The 19,221-nt window shown below is 37.1% G+C and overlaps 1 protein-coding gene across 1 annotated transcript in view; it reads right to left on the minus strand.

Annotated features, from left to right (window-relative positions):
* Positions 1-19,221, minus strand: part of pigg (phosphatidylinositol glycan anchor biosynthesis class G (EMM blood group)) — a 102,359-nt gene that overhangs the window by 25,843 nt on the left and 57,295 nt on the right. Inside the window, exon 9 of the mRNA XM_089135121.1 lies at positions 16,711-17,117. Within this exon, the coding sequence (XP_088991247.1) occupies positions 16,711-17,117 (407 nt within the window). The remainder of the gene's footprint in view (positions 1-16,710; positions 17,118-19,221) is intronic.

Consider the following 19,221-nt stretch of genomic DNA (forward strand, 5'->3'; position numbering starts at 1 on the left):
ATATTATGACCGCATTTGTACAAATTCGTATGAATTATTGTAAAATATGTATGAAAAGTCATGAGATCAGACATAAAACAATAGTGGGTTTAACATCAAAATGTATTGTCTGATGTTTAAAAAAAGTATGTTTTTATAATGTAACCTTCTCCACCTTAATAATTATATGCAATTTTATAGTATTTATTTGAAAGAATTAAAACAGATTCATGTCTATCCTTGTATCATTCAGCTGGTTGAGATTGATATGGGATTTTGAAAGTAATTAGTAATTAAAAGTAATTAAATACTTTTTAGAGAGAGTAATTCTGCCCTACAAAGCAAAAAGGCAGTAACTACGCAGAGTGCAGAACTGAGAAAAATGACTTTTGCTAGGGCTTTTTGCAGTTACTGTACAAACGACTACCATTTTTCTCTAAAACGACACGCATTTAACATAAGATGTTTTGTCACATAACAAAGGATGCCTTGAATGTCATGAAAATTGTAATAATTAATGCTTTACCAAAACTGCAGTTACTGCCTTTTTGCTTTGTAGGGCAGAATTAGTACAGTAATGTAATTAAATTGTTGAGGAGGTAACTAGTAATTAATTACTTTTTTAGAGTAACTTACCCAACACTGAGTATAACACACATGATGCAACAAATCTTCCATGTTCAGTTGTGTTTCTTGTTAACACACTTCCACACACACTGAAATCTCACTGATCCTCGTACGCTGAAACTCACACACTTCCTACTTGGAAAAGTGCAATCCGAGGACGAGTTGCGACACAATTATATTTATAAAACCCAATGTGAATATATATATATATATATATATACATAACCCAATATTGTTTTATCTGTAATACACGACACTGAATGTTCACTTGTCCAGTGGTTTTGGTTTCAAAATAATTTTTCCCATTTATTTTCCATTTTTATTTCTCAAATGAATTCTCGATAAAAACTTTTAAACCATGAACAAATCAAATCAAATAATATAAAATAAAACATCTATGGATAGTCCGACAAGTGAAACAAACTGTGTGTGTGTGACAATTTGAGTATGTATGTGTGTGTGAGAGAGTGTGTATGAGTGAGAGTGTGTGTTGAATGTGTGTGTGAGTGTGTGTTCAGAATGCAGGTGGAGTGCTCCCTTCATCTAAGGTAATCAGGTGTGGGCCACAGAGGCCAGACAGAAAGGTGTGTGTGTGTGTGTGTCAGCAGTGCAGACATGATGAGGAGTGTGTGTGTGTGTGAGCAGGTGTGTGTGGAAGTAAAGGAAGGGTGAGTGCTAAAGGTGTGCATGAATGTGACACGGACATGAAGCCACAGAAACTAATGCTCATTACTCACAGACAGAGAGAGAGAGAGAGAGAGAGAGAGAGAGAGAGAGAGAGAGAGAGAGAGAGAGAGAGAGAGAGAGAGAGAGAGAGAGAGAGAGAGAGACAAGGAGTGAATGAGGCGCTGAAAGAGAACGGAAGAAAAGAAAGAAGAGGGAAAGATGCAGACGGAGAGAGAGAGAGAGAGAGAGAGAGTCCTGATGCCAGTGACCCTGAGCATCTCTCTGCTCCCCATCTATCCTCTCACAGACAGCCAGAAGAATACTAATGCATCACACACACACACACACACACCTGTCTGCATAAGTGTGCATTTCAGGGTCGGGTTTTAAAATAAGTGCAAGGTCATGATGGTCTCGGATCGCTACGGAGAGTGTGTACGAGTGGAGATACTTCAATGTTCAAAACCCAGTGATCTGCAGTGTGTGTGTGTGTGTGTGTGTGTGTTCTTTATGTTTCCAACACAGATCAAACATTTTAAAAGATAACTGCAACTTTATTTCTTGCAATTGCGACGGTATATCTCATAGTTCTGACATCTTTTCTTAAAATTGTAAGATATAGACTTGCAATTGTGAGTTATAAAGTTCAATTCTAAGGAAAACAATACTTTATAACACACAACTGCAACTTTATATCACGAAATTCTACTTTGTATCTCCCAATCGTGTTATAATGTCAGAATTGGAAGAAATAAACAGGAAATTCTGATTAAAAAAAGTCATTTCTCACAATTCTTTATAACACAATTCTGACTTTATAACTCACAATTCTGACTTTATAACACAATTCTGACTTTATAACTCACAATTCTGACTTTAAAACACACAATTCTGACTTTATAACACACAATTCTGACTTTAAAACACACAATTCTGACTTTATAACACAATTCTGACTTTATAACTCACAATTCTGACTTTATAACTCACAATTCTGACTTTATATCTCACAATTCTGACTTTATAACTCACAATTCTGACTTTATAACACACAATTCTGACTTTATAACACAATTCTGACTTTAAAACACACAATTCTGACTTTATAACACACAATTCTGACTTTATAACACACAATTCTGACTTTATAACAGACAATTCTGACTTTATAACTCACAATTCTGACTTTATAACAGACAATTCTGACTTTATAACTCACAATTCTGACTTTATAACTCACAATTCTGACTTTATAACTCACAATTCTGACTTTATAACACACAATTCTGACTTTATAACACAATTCTGACTTTATAACACAATTCTGACTTTATAACAGACAATTCTGACTTTATATCACACAATTCTGACTTTATAACTCACAATTCTGACTTTATAACACAATTCTGACTTTATAACACAATTCTGACTTTAAAACACACAATTCTGACTTTATAACACACAATTCTGACTTTATAACACACAATTCTGACTTTAAAACACACAATTCTGACTTTATAACACGCAATTCTGACTTTATAACTCACAATTCTGACTTTATAACTCACAATTCTGACTTTATAACACAATTCTGACTTTATAACTCACAATTCTGACTTTATAACACACAATTCTGACTTTATAACACAATTCTGACTTTAAAACACACAATTCTGACTTTATAACACACAATTCTGACTTTATAACACACAATTCTGACTTTATAACTCACAATTCTGACTTTATAACAGACAATTCTGACTTTATAACTCACAATTCTGACTTTATAACACAATTCTGACTTTATAACACAATTCTGACTTTATAACTCACAATTCTGACTTTATAACACAATTCTGACTTTATAACACAATTCTGACTTTATAACAGACAATTCTGACTTTATAACACAATTCTGACTTTAAAACACACAATTCTGACTTTATAACACACAATTCTGACTTTATAACACACAATTCTGACTTTAAAACACACAATTCTGACTTTATAACACAATTCTGACTTTATAACACGCAATTCTGACTTTATAACTCACAATTCTGACTTTATAACTCACAATTCTGACTTTATAACACACAATTCTGACTTTATAACACAATTCTGACTTTATAACACGCAATTCTGACTTTATAACTCACAATTCTGACTTTATATCTCACAATTCTGACTTTATAACACAATTCTGACTTTATAACTCACAATTCTGACTTTATAACACACAATTCTGACTTTATAACACAATTCTGACTTTAAAACACACAATTCTGACTTTATAACACACAATTCTGACTTTATAACACACAATTCTGACTTTATAACTCACAATTCTGACTTTATAACAGACAATTCTGACTTTATAACTCACAATTCTGACTTTATAACACAATTCTGACTTTATAACACAATTCTGACTTTATAACTCACAATTCTGACTTTATAACAGACAATTCTGACTTTATAACTCACAATTCTGACTTTATAACACAATTCTGACTTTATAACACAATTCTGACTTTATAACTCACAATTCTGACTTTATAACACACAATTCTGACTTTATAACACACAATTCTGACTTTATAACACAATTCTGACTTTAAAACACACAATTCTGACTTTATAACACACAATTCTGACTTTATAACTCAATTCTGACTTTATAACACACAATTCTGACTATAACAAACAATTCTGACTTCATAACTCACAATTCTGACTTTATAACACACAATTCTGACTTTATAACACAATTCTGACTTTATAACACACAATTCTGACTATAACAAACAAGTCTGACTTCATAACTCACAATTCTGACTTTATAACAGACAATTCTGAGTATAACAAACAAGTCTGACTTTATAACTCAGAATTCTGACTTTATAACATATTCTGACTTTATTTTTAATTCTGTGGCGGACACAAGCATCCATATGTTCTTGATGTGTATAAATGTTAGGACTCCTCGAGATGGACGACAGCGTGCGAGAGATTAATAACTAACAGTGCTTGTCATTCAATACGGAAAAAGGGGGATATAAAACAGATTTCAAGGGATAGTTCACCCAATATTGCTATTTTAAATAATGTTGGGAACCAGTCAGCATGCTCCTCTTATGATGTGGCTCACTAGGCTTTGAAAAATGTCCCAGCATGCACCTTTCAGTCACAACACGTGTTCACACACACACGGGAACAAGACGTTCGCTCTCAAGGCCGCCTGGTTTCGACAGGAGACATGATTAGCGCTCATTCCCGGCAGAATACATTCATTCGGTTGATTTCTCTCCTGTGAAGTGGGACGACACACTCTATAATACACACACACACACATCAAACCGCAACATTCAGACCACGACCGCACACACACACACACACCTGTCAGACGACACCTGGAACTGGAGCTCGCCTCAGCAAACGTTTGCTCAGCAGGACGAACACCACGTCTCGCTCGTCCAATTAAACTCTTCAAACAATAACGCTGACATATCGCAGAAATGAGGAAGATGTGTTTCTATGAGTAAAGCCGGATAATACCAGAGGAGGTCAATAACACACCTGTCAATCTGAGCGGGAAAAGGATAATTACTCTATTTGTGAAAAGCAATCTGAAGTCTAAAGTTCGGCTCTTATGACTATTACAATCTTTCAAAAGTGTTTTTGTGTACTAGTTCGCATCGAATACTATTTCTGGCTTTCCATTTTCCAAGTGTGCATGCATGATTTATGGGGGAATCATAAAAACATTTCTTTGCAAAACGAAAGACATTGCACTCTCTGAGATAAAGGAGACATGATGATATGAGAAATCAAATATGCCTTGATCTTTTGACATATAAGAGGTCTTTGTACCTTTAAAACATCACACAACATGAGAATATGGTGCAAAAGTTCAGTAATTCAACTTAAAAGGTGAAACTAATATATTATATAGACTCATTACATGCAAAGTGAGACATATCAAGCATTTATTTGTTATAATTTTGATGAAACTTATGAAAACCCCAAATTCAAAATTATAATTTTTCATATCTGTAATCCATAATCATCAAAATTATAACAAATAAAGGCTTGAAATATCTTCCTTTACATGTAATGAGTCTATATAATATATTAGTTTTACCGTTTAAGTTGAATTACTGAACATTTGCACCATTTTTGTACCAACTTTTGCAGGTTTTTGATAAAAAACATTCCAGGATTTTCTCCATATAATGGACTTCAATGGGGTCCAAACGGTTCAAGGTCCAAATGAGAGTTTCAGTGCAGCTTTAAACGACACCAGACGATGAATAAGGGTCTTATCAAGCGAAACGATTGATCGTTTAAAAAATAAATAAAAACTTTTCAGTTTTATAAGCTCAAATGCTCGCCTTGCTCTGTTCTGTGATGCGCGTTCGTGACTCTCCTGTTCATCAAAATGAATGAATCTTTTTTCGAGTCATTTCATTCGTTGGATCAACCAAATGACTCGAAAAAAGATTTGTTATTCATCGTCTGGTGTCGTTTAAAGCCCTTTGAAGCTGAATCTTGGACCTTGAACCGTTTGGACCCCATTGAAGTCCATTATATGGAGAAAATCCTGGAATGTTCTCAACAAAAACCTTCATTTCTTTTCGACTGAAGAAAGAAAGACGTGGACATCTTGGATGACATGGGGGCGAGTAAATTATCAGCAAAAGTTTTTTTTTAAAGTGAACTACTCCTTTAAGTAAGGCAGATCAATAATATGAGTATAATATAGTACAATAATCAATAATATAACTAAGCTTGATTACTGACAAGCCTTCATTCCGGACAGAATAAAAACAATCAATTTTAAGCATATATATCAGTTTTTTTTGTGTCCAAAATGTTTAAAAAAAAAAAAATCAACCTTCAAAGTGCAGAGAAAAGCGAGACTGAAGGTGCATCAGTTTTTAAAATGCATAAACCTAAAAAATAAATAAAGTAATAATAAAATAATAGTTAACATCAAATCAAAATGGACTTAAAGAGTTGGTAAAGCTCTGAGTTCAAGAGTTTAGATGCTCGTCAGTTTGATGAGTATAAACTTCAAAAGCAATTATTTGAAACCAAAACCTTAAAAGTCTTTCCCTTCCTGGAAAAGGCGGATTTACAGACGTGTTGTTCACCGCCGAGCTCTGTCTGCATTAGTAACAGATCTGAGACGGAGATAATGCAGATTCCCCCCGAAGGGCTCGTTTCAGCCGGGTAATCAAATATTAATTAGTGCAAACTAAAACAATAATATGAGCCGGCAAATCCCAAACACAGAAACACGCATCGAAAAAAATCTAGCTGGAATAAAAAGATCAAAGCATCAAAACACGAGGCAAAACTCTCATGCAATATTCCAATCGATAACTTTATAAAAAAACTAAGTTAAACTTACATAAACACAAACTCTGTGCCAGCAGGAATAGCTCATCCAGAAATAAAACCTGTTAGAATTTAATTTATTAAAAAAAAAAAAAAATAAATAAATTCCTGTCAGTGTTATTATTAAAATTCCAAAGTTGCATTTTTTAAGTTAATTTTAGTTAACTTTTTTTATATATATATATATATATATATATATATATATATATATTAGGGCTGTGGAAAAATTAATTGCAATTAATCGCATCCAAAATAAAAGTCTATGTTTACATAATATATTTGTGTGCACTGTATATAATTATTTTTTGTATAAATAAATTCCTATGCATTTAAGAATTATTTGCGCTTAAATTCTGTATATATATAAATACCAAAATCTATATTATATAAATATAAATATTTTATATATGAATAACACATTTTCTTAAATATATGCATGGATGTGTGTGTATGCATATATACAAAATAATTATATACAGCACACACAAATATATTATGTAAACACAGACTTTTATTTTGGAGGTGATTAATCGCAATTAATATATAATATAGCTATTTATTATTTTGTTTCAGTTTTAGTTGTAACTTATTTCCAGTTAATAATTTCAATTTATTGCCAAGGCTACATTTCTAACATTTTTTCAACTAATATTTCAAAGAACAGAAATCGTTATAACAGTTCTAGTTTTAGTTAAGAATAATACTAACCCTGTTTCTAAGTTATCACATGAGACAAGCCAAGGCCAAAAACTCATTTTAATTCGTTTTAATTTAAGATGAACTATTCTTCTAAGCTCAATTCAATTATCTCGGAGGATTCCCGCATCGGTCGACTCGCTCTCATGCATCGTGTGCTTTAAACATAATCATAATAAAAGCCTTCAGATTCATTACAGCGTGTATAATTACCAGCTCCATATATGTAATGAGAAGTCTGGCGAGGGACGCTTGAGACGACAAGGACAGAAAATCCCGTAACCCTGGACTCAGAAACTCTGGCACATGTCCATCTCTCCCGGACCAATGCGGAGATTTATGACGACCGCAATAATTATTCTTCATCAGAGCTGGCGGGCGAGAGAGATGCATTGAAGGTTTTGTAGAAACGTACAGAAGGTGATGCACTTAAGAAATGTGAGCGATCGATCCATGAGATCATCGGAGAAGGCATTAGCGAGGGCAGCTTCAATGTAGAGTTATAACTCTATAAACACTCCAGACACACACCGATTTCTATTCTGTGAGTGTATAATGTTAAAATGTATGAATATATTGATTTCTAAACGGCTATTAAAGCTTTAATCCCAGCAGGAGATCACATGGGTCGATCCTGCTCAAATGTGCATCTAGAAGCGGCTTTGGGGGAAAAGTAAATGTAGTTGTTATATCTTTAAGGCACTTGTGTTATATACAGTACACTACTGTTTAAAAGTGTGGGCTCAGTAAGGTTTGGTTTTAATAAAAGAGCGTTTTATACAGCAATGATGCATTAAATTGACAATAAATATTAAAGTATATTTCAAATACTGTACATGCCGTTCTTTTGTACTTTCACTGCATCAAATAAACATAAATCACGATTTTCACAAAAATATGAATTGATAATCGTAAATGTTTCTTGAGCATCAGATCCTCATATTAGAGTGATTTCTGAAGGATCATGTGACGCTGAAGACTGGAGTAATGATGCTTTGATCACAGGAATAAATATTCACATAGAAAACTGATATTAAATTCTAATAATATTGCAAAAAAAAAAATTACTGTATTTTCGATCGCATACTGTTAATGCAGCCTTGGTGAGCAGAAGAGTCTTATTGAAACCAAACTTTCTAAAAAAAATTTAAGGAGTAGTTCACTTTTCATAAAACTTTTGCTGATAATTTACTCACCCCCATGTCATCCAAGATGTCCATGTCTTTCTTTCTTCAGTTGAAAAGAAATGAAGGTTTTTGATATAATGTACTTCATATAATGGACTTCAATGGGGTCCAAACGGTTCAACGTCCAAATGAGAGTTTCAGTGCAGCTTCAAAGGACTTTAAACGACACCAGACGATGAATAAGGGTCTTATCAAGCGAAACGATCGCTCATTTAATAGATAAATAACAAAGTTTACGTTTTATAAGCTCAAACGCTCGCCTTGCTCTGTTCTGTGATGCGTGTTCGTGACTCTCCTGTTCATCAAAATGAACAAATCTTTTCCCGAGTCAACTCATTCATTTCGTTTGTTGAATGAATCTAATGACTCGAAAAAAGATTTGTTCATTTTTCAAGCCCTTTGAAGCTCCACTGAAACATTTTGGATCTTGAACCGTTTGGACCCCGTTGAAGTCCATTATATGGAGAAAATCCTGGAATATTTTCATCAAAAAAATTCATTTCTTTTCGACTGAAGGAAGAAAGACGTGGACATCTTGGATGACATGGGGGCGAGTAAATTATCAGCAAAAGTCCTTTAAATTAAAAAAAAGAAAGAAATGAGCAGAAATGAGTGTAGACTTCATTTTTATCTGCATTTCATTTTCCTGACATAATCAGATCTGCTAGTTTGCTAGCTACTAGTAGAGTAACGTCAGCCAATCAGAGTTCGGCACAACATGAAAGTGCTTGCTATTTTTGCTGCAATATTTATCAGTTGGACATATGGGCGGCAGTGAGCATGTCGTCTGACGCTGGGAAAAGTGTAAAAACATGCTCATGTAAAACTAATTTCCAATTCAGGAAACCTCATTACAAAAGCACTTCAGGGGAAACGAATTAAAAGCTATAAAACTGCAGCGTTTGGGCCTTACGGGCAAAAATAAATAAATCTATAAGGAAATAAAACACCTTCCTTTAATTCAGGCTGAACGTTAACGTTTATATAACTATATTTAAATCCAAACAGGGATAAAGTTGCTAAATCGAGAGCAAAAAAAAAAGTGAAACTTCCCAGGATTGATGGCAAATCCTGTCCTCAGAAAAGCTGGGTTTTGATTGGCTGACAGGTCGGGTACCGGCTAATGGGGCAGAATAACTCTGGCACAGACCAGCGCTGGCACCATCTGTCTGTGTGTGTGTGCTTCACTTCCAGAGGCTCGCGGATCACTACACACAGGAGAGAGAGGAGGAACTCGCCCGGGTGAAGTGTGTGTTAGACGCTGGGAGTTTGGAGGATATTTATCAAACAAATGTGGGTTTTGGTTAGTTGACAAATTACCTGTTGACTCATTGTTTTTAATCACTCACACGTTTTTGTAGACACTTTAAGTCTTGAATGTTGATTATTCTCCTCATATTCTCCATTGTTGCGGCTCCTCTCTTCCCAGTCTGTCAGTAACGCTCTGTTTACTTCCTGTCTCCTCCTTCTGAAAGCACACTGTGCTCTGATTGGTCGGCTGGATCAGTGTGTTGTGATTGGTCGAGCGCTTCTAGTGTGTTTGGGAAAGTCCCGCCCCTTTCCATAACCGCCAGTTTAACACACTACTAACTAACTCAACCAGGCCCCGCCCCTTTATTCTGCGCATTAATTATTATAATGAGGAATATTGTGACGTGTTCGTTCCCGGGAGAAACTCCAGACTACAATGGAGGCGTTTCAGGAGTTCAGGAACACTGACACTCATATAGAGAAGAACTGGAGCGTTTTCATGATCACACACTGCAGAGAGATGAAGATGAAGATGAAGATCAAATTTTAAAATCAAAAGAATCTTAAAAAGAGTTTGGATGATCATTAAAAATTCAACTAATTAAAATGCTTAATTAAAGGGGCGAATTAATTAAAACGTCTTTTATAGTGTAGCAATTAATCCTCTTTCATAAAACAATCTTTTCATTAGTCTTCATACGAGCCCGTCTCTCAGATATGAGACCAAACAGACTTATGAACATGAATCGCCGGCTGTCGGACTGTAGTTCGAGTCTTCTGAAGTCATGTGATAGTTTTGTTTGAGGAATAGACCAAACCACTTGATATTCTTCCACAGCAGCTTGAAAAATTAAATATGGTGCTTATAGCCCAGATCATGGTTATGAAACGTGTGAGAATGATGATAATATTTGACTTGAGAGGACGATTAACAATGAATGATAACTTAAAGTTAGAAAGAACTAAATAAATAACAAGAGAACCAACAGAAAAGCAAAAAGAACGAGAGAGAATGACAAAAATAACAAGAACGATTAACCCTCTGATGGTCTTCCTTTATGAGTCACGTCCTGGGCCTTCCCAGTCAGAAGTGACCGGAGGCCTAAAAATGAAACTTCTTCAATCCCAGTAAAACCAATGCAATTTATTTTTGTTCTATAATATTTATTCTTTTTAATTTAGTATTTTGAGACAATTTGATTGAGTTTATTAATATTTATGCAATATTTATGGTCTATTTTTTCAATGGAAATATATTTTTTTTTCTATATGTATATTATTATTTTTTTTTAAATTATTAATGCAGCATTTTTGTTTAATATAGAGTCTAGGCCTTCAGAAAAAAAATATTTTGAAGAAGAAAATTAGCACCATCAGGTTACAGTATAGAGAAAAGGCGTAGGACCATGGTGTAACCATACAGCTCTCTATGGAGAGGCATGTGAATTCCCCAGATGTTTATGAACACATTTTATTTTTTTGGTGGATTTGAATATATAGTCGAAACAATCTTAAAAACTATTTCTTATTAAAAAATTGTAGAAAAATAAATAAAAAAAAATTGCGAATTTTTGTGTTTGTAAATTTCCCATTCATTTCCTATGGGTCGGTCATTTCTGACCGAAGACCACGAGTGTGACTATTTTTTTTACGACCACTTAGCATGCTCAGATCATGACCTCAAGTTTTTTTTGTATTCACATACCAAATGCCAAAAAAGTCACCAAGTATCATAACCTTCCGATGAAGCTGTAATTTTTAATAATTAAAAAAAAAAAAGAAATTATTCAGTCAGAAGTGACCGAGGACCATCAGAGAGTTAACCAAAGAATGGAAAAAATAGAGAAAGGAAACAATAAAGACAGAACAAACAAAATAATTAACAAATTAATGAAAGAAACAGAGGAAATAAAACAGCAAATAAACAAAAGGAAAAAAAATTTGTCCAAATGTGGAAAATTGTGTGTTTTCACTCCTCCACATCGGTCAAATCATGTCAGCTGACTAACTGGGACTGGGAGACGTGCTGGATAATAAGAGTAAAAGCGCATTATTAAACCGCGAAAGAGAACTGAGAACTGGGACAGAGGGAAAACACGCACAAGCAAAGTATACTTGCAGAGAAAAACATGTCAAAACTCACGTAAACACAGGCGTTTGGGTCTAAAGTGAACATGAACAGTCGGGAGAAAATCAGATCGGTTCCAGGTATCTTTGACATTTTTCAAGAGAGTTTGCACAAATATAAACAAAACATGTCAAAACAGAAAAGTCTAAGCATTATTTCTAAAGCCTCGTGTTGTTCTCGGTGTTATTAATGTTGTTGTGAACACTCCTCAATCAGTTTCTGTTGAGATCTGAGAAAAGGTCTTATATTGTTTTGCGGCTGTTAGAGAACATCTCTCTTCCCATCATCCCCACTCAGCTGTTTCTCACCAGATCCAGCCGATTCAGAAACAGCCCTGTTAGTGTTTAATGGCCTGCTACCAGACTCAGGTCAGGTGACTATGAGGTTCTCCGAGATCTTACGGCTGCATTGACACTGTAGACCACAGCATCTTGATTTCTCCTTTAGTTTAGTGTAATGGTGCAAAGAGATGTTAATCACATAACAACTGTTAACTAATCAGATGTCTTAACGAATGAAACTGCTTGCACCTGTTGTTGAGTTTGTTGTGTTGCTCTCCCTGACGAAGGTTTTTTTGTATGTGGCCATCTGATAATAAGAGTGTCATGGAGTTTTCTTTGATAGACTGTTTAAAACCCTAGACCATAGTGCACCTTGTTTGGACACTTCTTCTTAAGATGTGCTCTCTTATGGCTTGTTTCCACTGAGGGGTACGGTACGGTTCGGGACAGTACAGTACGGGTCGGGTCGGGTACACCATGATCAGGCTTGCGTTTCCACCGCCAACAGTACCCTTACTTGATAGGCGTGCTATGCTGGAAAGAAGCGATCGACGTCATTTTCGCGCGAAGAAAGCGACATAGTAAACAACAATGGATGACAGACAGCAGATCTTGTTCTTACTTCTCTGCATGTTTGTCACTAGAAACAAGCGCTGGCATTAGGCGTTTCCAAGAAGCCAACGCAAAGTCCGACTCAGGAGAATGATCCCGAGGACGCGAGTCCAGTAATTCTGTTAATGAAACTCTGCTCGCTCTGGCTCTGCGACTCCGGTTATCATGTTCATTTTAGGCTACAATAAAACGAAATATGTTATAAAACACCACTCTGCTTCTTTTCGATTTCATTTTAATACATTTTAAACATTCTAAAGCAAACAAATGTGGTTCAGGCAACGCATAGCCTATTGATTATGTTCTGCATGTATCCTATAACATTATATATTTATAACAAAATTAAATATAAAACAACCCTGCCTCTTTTCGTTTAAATGTAAAAAATATTTATATTTATTTATATTTATATTAAAAACATATTCCAGGCAATATGTAATGTAATGTATTGCATATCGCATTGGTACAAATGTTGCAATAAACATACAGATGATCTTGTAGTAAAATAAAAAAATGACAAAACTATCTCTTTTTTGTTGAATTTCAGTTTTATCAATAATAGCGATTATAAAAGCATAAGTAAAAAGTACAAAAAGATATACAGTAAAGCTTAAATATAACATCAGGAAACAATTCAGTCAGTCAAATATATACTCAGCGCTCAAAGATATGAAACTTCACGTAGCCTTCTGCCAAAACTATTGGCCAGGGAACGAATTATAGGTTCACGAGACCAAAGATCACCTGTTAGGTTTATATAAGACGAACTATATCTCATGTTTAACCACTACAAAGAAATCCGATTCAGCGGCAAACATCAGAACGACTAGCCGAGGAAAGGCTGTTCCAGGCGGGGGACACGAGCGCGAGCGTCCGGTGATCGCTTAGAATGGATCTCAGTCAAATTATCATAAATCTATAAATAAACCACAGATTTGAGCTTTAAAAAACTACTTTCTCGCCTGAAAAACTCTTAAAACTACATTTCGTGACACAATAACAGTAGAATTATATTTCTACCTATATGCTTCTAATGCCCTTGTAGCACGCGCGAGTGACGATACTCTGTCCACCAATCACCGTTCTGCAGTGAGTCTAGCTCCACCTTTTAGTACCCTTTCACTGTGCTAGGTACCCCAACGGAAGGGTACCCAAAAAGTGGTACGGTACGGTTCGGCTTTTTGGTACCATTCACAAGTTTTGACAGTGGAAACGCAAATAATTGCGTACCGAACCGAACTGTACCGTACCGTACCACTCAGTGGAAACGAGCCATTATACTGGACTTTGTATTAGGCGTACTGTGTTGGACTGGTTTAGATTTTGTGTCCTACTCTGCATCCCTCACGTGTGGCGTCCCACAGGGCTCCGTTCTTAGACCTATCCTATTCTCATTATAAATACTTCCTTTAGGGTGTGTGTGTTTGTGTGTGTGAGTGAGTGAGTGAGTAATTAAGTGAGTGGGTGATCGAGTGAGTGAGTGAATCAGTGAGTGAGTCAGTGAGTGATCGAGTCAGTGAGTGTGTGTGAGTGTGAGTCAGTGAGTGATCTAGTGAGTGAGTGATCATGTGAGTGAATGTCAGTGATTGAGTGAGTGATCAAGTGAGTGAGTGAATCAGTGAGTGTGAGCCAGTGAGTGATCGAGTGAGTGAGTCAGTAAGTGTGAGTCAGTGAGTGAGTGAGTCAGTGAGTGTGTGCGAGTGTGACTCAGTGAGTGATCGAGTGAGTGAATGATCAAGTGAGTGGGTGAATCAGTGAGTGAGTGATCAAGTGAGTGAGTGAATCAGTCAGTCAGTGAGTGAGTGAGTGAGTCAGTGAGTGAGTGAGTGAGGGGGTGAGTGAGTCAGTGAGTGATCGAGTGAGTGAATGAATCAGTGAGTGTTCAAGTGAGTGAGTGAGTCAGTCAGTGAGTGAGTGAGTCAGTGAGTGAGTGAGTCAGTCAGTGAGTGAGTGAGGGGGTGAGTGAGTGAGTGATCAAGTGAGTGAGTGAATCAGTGAGTGATCGAGTCAGTGAGTGAGTGAGTGAGTGAGTCAGTGAGTGAGTGAGTGATCGAGTGAGTGAATGATCAACGGAGTGAGTGATCAAGTGAGTGAATGAATCAGTGAGTGTTCAAGTGAGTGAGTGAGTCAGTGAGTGAGTGAGTGAGTGAGGGGGTGAGTGAGTGAGTGATCGGGTGAGTGAATGATCGAGTGAGTGAGTGAGTGAGTGAGTGAGTGAGTCAGTGAGTGAGTGATCGAGTGAGTGAATGATCGAGTGAGTGAGTGAATCAGTGAGTGAGTGATCAAGTGAGTGAGTGAATCAGTGAGTGTGAGTCAGTGAGTGATCGAGTCAGTGAGTGAGTGAGTGAGTGAGTCAGTGAGTGAGTGAGTGAGTGAGTCAGTGAGTGAGTGAGTGAGTGAGTCAGTGAGTGAGTGAGGGGGTGAGTGAGTGAGTGATCGAGTGAGTGAATGATCAACGGAGTGAGTGATGAAGTGAGTGAATGAATCAGTGAGTGAGTGAATGAGTGAGGGGGTGAGTGAGTGAGTGATCGAGTGAGTGAATGATCGAGTGAGTGAGTGAATCAGTGAGTGAGTGATCAAGTGAGTGAGTGAATCAGTGAGTGTGAGTCAGTGAGTGATCGAGTCAGTGAGTGAGTGAGTGAGTCAGTGAGTGAGTGAGTCAGTGAGTGAGTGAGTGAGTGAGTGAGTCAGTGAGTGAGTGAGGGGGTGAGTGAGTGATCGAGTGAGTGAATGATCAACGGAGTGAGTGATCAAGTGAGTGAATTAATCAGTGAGTGTTCAAGTGAGTCAGTGAGTGAGTGATCAAGTGAGTGAGTGAATCAGTGAGTGTGAGTCAGTGAGTGATCGAGTCAGTGAGTGAGTGAGTGAGTCAGTGAGTGAGTGAGTGAGTCAGTGAGTGAGTGAGTGAGTCAGTGAGTGAGTGAGGGGGTGAGTGAGTGAGTGAGTGAGTGATCGAGTGAGTGAATGATCAATGGAGTGAGTGATCAAGTGAGTGAATGAATCAGTGAGTGTTCAAGTGAGTGAGTGAGTCAGTGAGTGAGTGAATGAGTGAGGGGGTAAGTGAGTGAGTGATCGAGTGAGTGAATGATCGAGTGAGTGAGTGAATCAGTGAGTGAGTGATCAAGTGAGTGAGTGAATCAGTGAGTGTGAGTCAGTGAGTGATCGAGTCAGTGAGTGAGTGAGTGAGTGAGTGAGTGAGTCAGTGAGTGAGTGAGTGAGTGAGTGAGTGAGTCAGTGAGTGAGTGAGGGGGTGAGTGAGTGAGTGATCGAGTGTGTGAATGATCAACGGAGTGAGTGATCAAGTGAGTGAATTAATCAGTGAGTGTTCAAGTGAGTGAGTGAGTCAGTGAGTGAGTGAGTGAGGGGGTGAGTGAGTGAGTGATCGAGTGAGTGAATGATCGAGTGAGTGAGTGAGTCAGTGAGTGAGTGATCGAGTGAGTGAATGATCGAGTGAGTGAATCAGTGAGTGAGTGATCAAGTGAGTGAGTGAATCAGTGAGTGTGAGTCAGTGAGTGATCGAGTCAGTGAGTGAGTGAGTGAATCAGTGAGTGTGAGTCAGTGAGTGATCGAGTGAGTGAGTGAGTGAGTGAGTGAGTGAGGGGGTGAGTGAGTGAGTGATCGAGTGAGTGAATGATCGAGTGAGTGAGTGAATCAGTGAGTGAGTGATCAAGTGAGTGAGTGAATCAGTGAGTGTGAGTCAGTGAGTGATCGAGTCAGTGTATGAGTGAGTGAATCAGTGAGTGTGAGTCAGTGAGTGAGTGAGTGAGGGGGTGAGTGAGTGAGTGATCGAGTGAGTTGGTGTGGGGTGGTTAAGCGTTGCAGGAGAACAGTTAGTCAACATTACAACCCAAACCCAACCGTGAGCTCCTTCTCTTCTCACCTGTTGAGCCAGTGTCCGAAGTCGGGCAGGTGCGCCCACTGCACCCCGGTGTGGTTGAGTGCCCTCAGCAGGCGACAGCAGGCCAGGGTCATCAGCGGAGTCCCGAGCGCCAGCCACTTCTCCCATCTCGAACTCATTCCCAAACTCGCCCGCTCCTTGTCCTCTTCCTCTCCTCTTCCTCTCGGCTCCGGGAAGAACTTCCCGTCCAATTCCTCTCCTCTTCCTCTCTGCTCCCGGAAGTACTTCCGGCACACGTCCTGGAAGACGGCCAGGCACAGCGTGTTGAGAAGGAAGTACCAGGTCTGGTGTTCCTCCTCGATGAAGCTGCTGGAGGCCAAACTGAGTGTGTGACCGACCGTCCCGATCAGCAACAGAGTGTCCAACTCCGACAGAGTCCAGGCACAACCCTAGACGGGATACACACACATTAGTCACGGTACAAACATAAGGCTCTTTCACACCGGAGGAACCTTTTCATAGTTCCTACAACTATTGCTGGAAGTTCCAGGATTTTGGTGTGTTCGCACCGCAGGAACTAGGAACGATTTTAGCTCGAGTAACTGTTAGTGTTAGGATGTTAGTGTTCGCTGATTGGTTGAACGCATGTAAAACACCAGAACACACCATTTTTTTTCAAAATTGTGTAAACAGATTACAGCCTATATATTCACCATGAACATGTAAAACAGTAATAGATGAGCATATGTATGTATATATATATATATATATATACTGTATATATATATATATAAATACTAGGGCTGTCAACCGATTAATCGCGATTAATCGCATCCAAAATAAAAGTTTGTGTTTACATAATATATGTAGGTGCACTGTGTATAATTATTTTATATATATATATATGCACACACATGCTTGTATATATTTAAGAAATATTTTCATGTATATACTGTATGTAGATTTATATAGATTTATATTTATATATATATATATATATATATAAAAAATATATATAAATATGGATATTTATTTTTTAAATATACATGCATGTGTGTGTATTTATATATATATACAAAATTTATTATACATATTTCACCCACATATATTATGTAAACACAAACTTTTATTTTGGATGCGATTAATCGCGATTAATCGGTTGACAGACCTAATAAATACACACACATGCATGTATATTTAAGAAAAAAATATTATTTATATATAACATATTTATATTTATATATAATATAAATTATATATAAATCTATATACAGTATATACATGAAAATATTTCTTAAATATATACATGCATGTGTGTGTATTTATATATATAAAATAATTATACACAATGCACCCACATATATTATGTAAACAAAAACTTTTATTTTGGATGCGATTAATCGCGATTAATCGTTTGACAGCCCTACACTATATTGATGTTTGAAGGATAATGGTTTAATGACATTTTTGTGGACTTGAGAGAAAAGGAGACTTAAAGGGCACCTATTATGGAAAATTCACTTTTACATGGTGTTTGAACATAAATGTGTGTTGGCAGTGTGTGAGCAAAACCACCCTAGAATGATAAAAATCCACCCAGTGTTTTTTTTACAATCTCAATAAATCATATGCACTGTCTCAGAACGAGCTGTTCTGAGATCCAGGTCTTTGTGACGTAGAACGGGAGACAGGGGGTTGATTGACAGTGTGGTTGTGGCCTAGACCCCGCCCTCGGTGATCTGTACACACCATCCTTCATTGTTTCAACGACGACAGCCGGTAATGTCTCTTGGAAACGTAAATTTATGTTATGTCGTGGACTCGTGGGTTAATCCTGTTGTTGTGGCTTAAAAGTTAATCCTCAAGTGTGGATTGTCGTCTACTGTTTGCGATCCACCGTCACCCCAGTAACAGTAAGTGTATTTTATGATTTTTGAGCAAATAGTCTTTTCAGTCAATGTCAGCCAATTCAACAACAAATGCGTCTAAAGTTATTGCCGTCATAGGATGTCTGTGTATATAATTTAAAACCTTGTTTGTATAGTGTGTAACCACACGTTTATAAATATATATATTTTTAAAGATATTGTATTAAAAACTGCATATATGTTGGTGTTCTGTAAGTTAGCCATCTTCTCACATTTGCCACAGAAGCACCCGTATGACAAGTAGCTAAACATGACGCCACAGGTCGCTCGCATAAATGTAATTTCGCTCGTACGTTGCAAACTTTATCACAGAATGTATATGTAGTTTCAGAAAATTGCGCTAGTGTCTGTGTGTGTGTGTTGGACATCCATCATTTCAAATGGGACGCTATTACAACTCTAAAGTACATAAAAGTATCAAATAACCATACCGAGACGTACTGGTCCATTCTCATTTGTTTATTCTGCCGGAGTCTCTTCATACTATTTATATATTCCGATTCAAACGTACTCTGAATGACATTCAATACGGCGCGTCTCTTCACTCTCTCAGTACCGACTGCCTGCCATAGGTATCAAGTTACGCCCTCATCGAAAGGCAGGGCGGGGATATGCAGCTCATTTG

Source organism: Pimephales promelas, chromosome 9 (assembly GCF_988280905.1).
Source record: "Pimephales promelas chromosome 9, fPimPro1.hap1.1, whole genome shotgun sequence".
Lineage (NCBI taxonomy): Eukaryota > Metazoa > Chordata > Actinopteri > Cypriniformes > Leuciscidae > Pimephales > Pimephales promelas.